The sequence below is a fragment of the Podarcis bocagei genome, assembly GCF_964188305.1.
Source record: "Podarcis bocagei genome assembly, chromosome: 1".
NCBI classification, from domain to species: domain Eukaryota; kingdom Metazoa; phylum Chordata; class Lepidosauria; order Squamata; family Lacertidae; genus Podarcis; species Podarcis bocagei.
In genome coordinates, this window is record NC_138125.1 from 88,487,809 (window position 1) to 88,494,405 (window position 6,597).

At 47.2% G+C, this 6,597-nt stretch overlaps 1 protein-coding gene across 4 annotated transcripts in view; it reads left to right on the forward strand.

Annotated features, from left to right (window-relative positions):
- The window catches only part of WNT6 (Wnt family member 6), a gene marked incomplete at its 5' end in the record, with an annotated part of 47,551 nt that extends 43,222 nt beyond the window's left edge, over positions 1–4,329 (forward strand). For all 4 annotated transcript variants that reach the window (XM_081201549.1, XM_081201548.1, XM_081201547.1 and 1 more), the window contains 2 exons: positions 653–954; positions 3,335–4,329. In XM_081201549.1, coding sequence (XP_081057675.1) covers positions 653–954; positions 3,335–3,796 — 764 coding nt within the window. In that variant the 3' untranslated portion in view covers positions 3,797–4,329. The remainder of the gene's footprint in view (positions 1–652; positions 955–3,334) is intronic.
- Between the last annotated feature and the right edge of the window lie 2,268 nt (positions 4,330–6,597).

Consider the following 6,597-nt stretch of genomic DNA (forward strand, 5'->3'; position numbering starts at 1 on the left):
TGCAGTACTTCCTTCCTGTATAGTCCAGTCCCACGCAGCCGTAGGCAGACATTTAAAGCACATCGCTCCAAAGAATCCTGGGGACTGTAGTTTACCTTTTACGGAGCTACAGTTCCTAAAACCCTTAATAAATTACAATTCCCAGTATTTTTTGGGGGGTGGGGAAGTGCGTTCACTAGTTTTAAAATGTCACCAGCGGGCCTACTGATTACAGTGGGCCTTACTCCCAGCATAAGGCTGCAACGTTAGACTTACACAGATAGCTGGAGTTTGAAATTAATATTGGAGGCCGAGATAGGCCTCTTTGGGTGATAGCTGATTGGAGGCAGGGCCAAGAGGTTCTTAAGCCTGGCAGCTTAGTTCTACTAAGGAGCAGAGTTTACTTCCTCTCACCCTACTTTTAAAATGTGTTTAACAACGGGGAGGCAGAAACTGAACAGGTGCACCCACCCCACCTGGAACTGCAGTGGGAGGAATCTTCACTGGCTGGATTTCTGCTTGTTATGGTTTTTTAAAGGCCGTGCTTTTTGCCAGACTTACCCCTGGCAGGCCCATGAACTAGTGGCTTGTTTGTTTGTTTAAACCTGACTCCATTTGATGTTCTCCATTTCTTTCTTCTTCCCCTGCTCTGTCCTCTCACTCTCTTACACAGATATCCGGGAGACAGCCTTTGTCTATGCCATCACAGCGGCCGGCGTGAGCCATGCCGTCACCCAGGCCTGCAGCATGGGCGAGTTGCTGCCATGCGGTTGTGAGGCGACTCGGAGCCGGTCCCCTCCTCTGCCCCCCGCCATCACAGGGTCAGAGGGCTCTGCTTGGGAGTGGGGCGGCTGCGGGGATGACGTTGACTTTGGCTATGAGAAATCCCGCCAGTTCATGGACGCTAAGCGCAAGCGTGGCAAGAGCGACATTCGAACTCTCATTGACCTGCACAACAACGAAGCAGGACGCCTGGTAAGGGCAGCCTCCCCTCACTACTTGGGTATCTGGAATCCTCTCTCCACAGGCAACCCTGCCTTCTTCCTTGGTGGGTGGAGAGAACTGTGACTGCCCCATTACCTGCCAGAACGTGGCCTGCTTAGGCTTAACTTGGCTGCCCGTCACATCCTCACTTCCACTCCAGTGACGCAGCCCTGCCTTGTGTCCAGACCTATTTCTATGGTCAAGGTCATCACCCCAACTGCTCTCACACAGCTTGAGCCCTCATCCGGTTCTAGGGCTAAGGATTGCTGTCATGCATGTGCATTTGGCCATGCTCTGTTCCATGCAGTAATGGGGCAGAGTATCCTGTGGCTACAGCAGCATGCTGTAGTCCCTTTTGCTTGCAGACACTGTCACTACTGCTGCCATGTTATCTGCTAATACTGTACAGGCACATCTATATGTGCACATAAAGCTGGAGGTAGGGGCTTTAGGACCAACAAGTAGAGAAAATCAGTGTAGGTTTTTCTGTTGGGCATATTTTCTTGGGGTAATCTGTTGGTGAGTGAGGGGAAAGCCAGCAGTGGCCCAGAGCCAAAAGTGGAAGGGTCCACCTCTTTTCTCCCCATTCTTTCTGACACCCCTCCCCCCTCTCTCCCACACACACCCTCAATTTTCTCTTCCTCTGCCCCCTTCCCCACTGCCCTAAAGGCTGCCAGAAATTGGGTAGATTGCTCATTCCAGAGGGCTGAATTCAGCGCTTGCAGAGGGATAAAAAAATTTGGCCAAAGGCCACATAAAATTAGATCAAGGCCTGCAGCCGGTGGCAATATAGGGCACAAGTGCCACTGCCAGGTATTTGGCCATCCCTGCCTCACTGGGCCTCATTTCCATGGTACAGCAAGCCAGAGTTCCTGCCCCAACACTATGCCAAATATTAATTCATTTGAAATATGTGTAGAACAATTTGGACACTTTTTACTATTGGGAGTTGGAGGAACACTTTCCTGCCAGAGAATCCGTACACAGCTATACCATAAAATCCCACACATCAGAGTAACAACTGATTAACGAAAGTATTCATACCCACCTCAAATTCATATCTAAAAATCATCCTTTAGCTGATCAGGCCTGCTTTAAGCTGTTGTCCCTTAACTTTAGTTGGCCATCATTTTTAACGGTGCAAAAATGCTACTAGAGTTGGATGAAGTGTTTATTCCCAACTCTCCATCCCAAGCATGCACTCTCTCTCTTACCCACCCACATCAAACTCTTTGTATTTTCCCTCCCTTTCTGCAAGCTTGCTTCTAACTTCATGATTCAACCCTGTATGCCCTATAACCAAAGCATGTTCCCTTGATAGGCTAGACACCTCTTTCAACCTGCCTTCATTGCCTGCCACCTGAATTTCCCTCTGTAATCTTTAGGTATCCTCTTCCTCCTCCTGCCTCTGCCTGTCTTTTCCATCCCCTCAATCAGTCCTGGGGCTCATCCTGGATTACCACCAAAAACATACTGGTTGGCAGAACAAGAAGATTTCATGATCCCCATCAGAACCATCAATTTATCAATGGATAATAATACAAAAGGCCAGAGGGGACAGTTAGACAGTTTATGAACAGGTATGCAAAGCAGACAGATCTATGCACTTACATGCATAGAGAGCTCATGTGATGTAGTACTGAAATGTGGGAGGTGCATGAGCCTGGATCAAATCCAGTAGCAACAAACTCTGTAGGGGTAGATTTAGGCAACTGGCAATTTCAACCCACCACCCTCAATATGAGGATAATAATACTGGCCTACACTGCAGGGTTGTTTTAGAATTCTTGATATAGCATATGTAAAGTGTTCCAAACGTTCCAGGACTGTATCACATAAATGCTAAATATTACTGTTGTATTACATGCTCTCACATGTAGAAGAGGGTAACCCAGTCAGAGTCTTTTAGTCCATATTCAGAATATGGGAAGGAGGTGGGGACAGGGAACCTAGTTCTCCTGAGATATTATCTCCTTCATAATCTGGCTTCTAAAGCATGGTGCTGTTGACATCACCTCCCTCCTCTTTTGTGAATATAAGGCACTGATAGGCAATGTCATTCTCAGGGTCTGAGGGCCAGAACACAGTAATCTGACTGTGGATGACATGCATTTTCATTTTCTCTTTTAGGCTCAAAATGAGCTATCTTCCACCCCACCTTCTCTTGTAGTTGAAAGCAGCCTCTGCCAACCTAGTGCCCTCCAGTTGTCTTGGGCTACAGCTCCCATCAGCCCCAGGCAGCATAGGCTGATGGGAGTTGTAGTTCAGCTCTGTGGTGAGCTGATGTTGATTTTGCCACTTTCACCATTGCAGTGTGTTCTTGGAAGTATGAATTGTTTTCTCCAATGGCTGTTTCTTTTCCTCCTTCCAGGCAGTGAAGAACCACATGCGGACAGAGTGCAAGTGTCATGGACTTTCGGGTTCCTGTGCATTACGCACCTGCTGGAAGAAGATGCCCCCTTTCCGGGAGGTGGGAGACCGCCTCCTTGAACGCTTTAATGGGGCCTTTAAAGTGATGGGTGGCAACGATGGCAAGACACTCATCCCTGTGGGACGGAATATCAAGCCCCCGGACCGGCAGGACCTCATCTACTCTGCCGACTCACCTGACTTCTGCGTGGCTAACCGCAAGACGGGTTCGCTGGGCACGCGTGGACGAGTGTGCAACAGCACCGCCATGGACATGAGTGGCTGCGATCTGCTATGTTGTGGGCGCGGCCACCACGACGAAACACTTCTCTTGGAAGAGAACTGCCTTTGCCGCTTCCATTGGTGCTGTGTGGTGCAGTGCCGGAAGTGCACGGTACGCAAGGAGCACAGCTTATGCATTTGAGTGGGTACAGAAAGGACACTGGGCAGGGATGGCCCAGAGCATGAGGGCAAGGATGATGCCCAACTTGCCACAGAATCCAAAGACAGGGAGCATAATCAAGCCTGCTATGGGTTTGAGGGAACATGGATCATTCTGGACTGCCTTGGATCCCCAGAGCATGGAAATGGATTGTTTCTGAAACTTTGGTTCCCTGCGGTTTCCAGCACTTGTTGGTTATAACCTCCTCTGTGGCAGGGCCTACACCTCCATTACTCATTGACTGGACATACACTCCTGAAGATGGGAGACTGGTGTCACCTGACATTCTCCCATCATCATCCTCAGCATCTTGGTCCTATGTGGGTCTCTGACTATAGGCCATGCACAGTTTCCCTGGAGGGAAGTGTTGTGCCTCATTTATTAATGGATCTTTCCTGTGTTTGAGAGAACAGCAGAGGTTTCCTTGAGCTTGACTGCTCACTCCTGTGGCTTCCTTGCCCCCCTTCAGCTGGGGCTGCTGTTTCTCTCTGCATTAATAAAGCTATTTAAACTAACAGTGTCTTAATCCATTGTTGCAAAAGGAAGTGTTCACAAGTGCACTTAATACAGATGAGTAATTTAACTAGAAGTTTAAACTATTTTTTTGTTCATCCCATAGGCATCTGGTTGCTCCACTGTAAGAATAGGATGTTGTGCTGGTTGGGCCTTTGGTCTGAACTAGCAACAGGGTTTTATTATGTTCTTATCTAATCAGAGCATTTAGAGTGGTATGAAGGTGACTTTGCCTAACATTAATGCATTGCTGTTAAGTGACCTTGGGAGCATGTCCAAGAGTGTTGAGAGATTATGTCTCTTGCAGGTCAAGAGCTCCTGTGGAGTTAGAGATGCTGGGGTTGAATGGTGATGTATTTGATGTCGAGACCGCTCAGTTAGAATTTGGACTGATTTGGTATGAAAGGCATGTCCTATATGTTTTGTAGCTTTGCAACATTGTTCCTTATTTACACTGTCAAAGTCACTTGTGGAAAACCTCTAGCACTTCACTTGTGCAGACGAACAAGTGAGGCTCCCAGCAGGTAAGTGACATGTGCAGGTAGGTCACACACATTCATCAAGGAGTCTTCATACACAAGAATTCATCAGCCTTTTTTTAGGTGTGTCAATTTGGGGGAGGTATAATAATAATAATAATAATAATAATAATAATAATAATAATAATAATAATTTCATCAATTCTTTCTCTTTTCCCCCTCCTAAGCTGCTTCGTAAGAATAAATTAATGCCAGAACCCTCATTCTCTTTCATGCATGGAGACACGAAACACAGAATTCTTCCCTAATTAACTTACTGATGGCAGTTTGAAGAACCTTTTTCCCACCAGAGGGCGCCAAGGGCTTAATGTAGCATTGCATGTTGCTGAGAAAGCAGCATTCTGGGTTAGACAGCATTGCTATTGTGAACTTCCAGGTGTGTGTGTCCTAGCAGAGTGGGTCAACATAGTCCAAGAGGGTGCATAGTCTGTTTTCTTTCTCCTGATGCAGCTCCTACTCCCATCTTAAGGATGAAGCCTCTTTGGACTGATTAGCTGTGCATCAGATTTATGCTGATGGGTCTACCAGGTGCAAAGATTCTACTAATGAGGAAAGGTGTAGAATCAACCAAAAACTGGAAGCAATAGTATTTGGCCTGGTTTTGATGAGATCAGAAGTGGGATTTGGGGGAGTATTAAGGACCTGTCAGCATGAGGAATTGTTTCTTGTTAAACTTCCCTTGCAGTTTTGTAATCACTGCCTTTGAGTCGTCTTTCTATGCCTTTTTCTTGATTGCGATCTCCTCTGATGTTGCACTGACCCTAGTAGTCATGCAGATTAATCATGCACCTGCATCTGTTACTGGCTTACACACTATGATCTCATGAGAGGTGTGACAGCCTTGGCCTTGGGAACCTTAGTGCTGGAGGGGAGCAGAGATAAAACTTGGAAGACCTAAGATTCTGAGCACCAGCATCTATACAATTTATGTCAGTGGAACACAGGCTTCCAAGCAGCATTTTATCAGTGCATATTGATTGCTCAGCAGCCTCAGATGAAAAAAGATATACCAAATCTATATTTATGCCAATTAAAACTGAAAAAAGTTCCCCCACCAAAGAAAGAAGCCTAGTATTGTATGGCTTCTGGTCAGGTGGGAAGCTGTGGACATGCAATCAGACATGAGGCCATACATGCTGCTTGTTTGCATATAGGCAAACATGCATGCGGGCACATACACACAGACCTCTACTTGCCCTCTGTTGGTTCATTGCTTCCCCCTGTGCTGCAGCTGGGATGTGTAGAGCGGGTAGCTCAGTGTACCATGACGGGGATAGGAACATCTGATTCTTCCAAAGTGAAGCCATGTGTCAGCCTCACCACAACACAGGCAGATAATGAGAGGTTTCTCCCAGCATGGCGGGAGCAGCAAAAGGGGTTCCTCTGGGCTTTCTTGCCCCAGGCGTTACTAGAGGGTTCATTGCAGGTCACAATGGAACTTCCCTGCTATCATCATCATCATCTGGCTTGAATTGTGGTTTTCAAACTGCTCCCTGACACTGGGCAGGAAGGTGCACACAGAAGCAGCAGTCAGCTGGGTTTAGGGTGGGGTTTTCTTTTTGTAGGATCTTCCCCCCACCTAGAAGTATTCAGTCTGCCCTTTTCCAGTTGCTGGGAATTGCAAGGGAGGAGCATGTTTTTGCACCCAGGCCCTGCTTGTAGGCAACTGGTTGGCCACGGTGAGAAATGGATGGTGAATTAGTTGGCCCTTTGGCTTTATCCAGCAGGGTT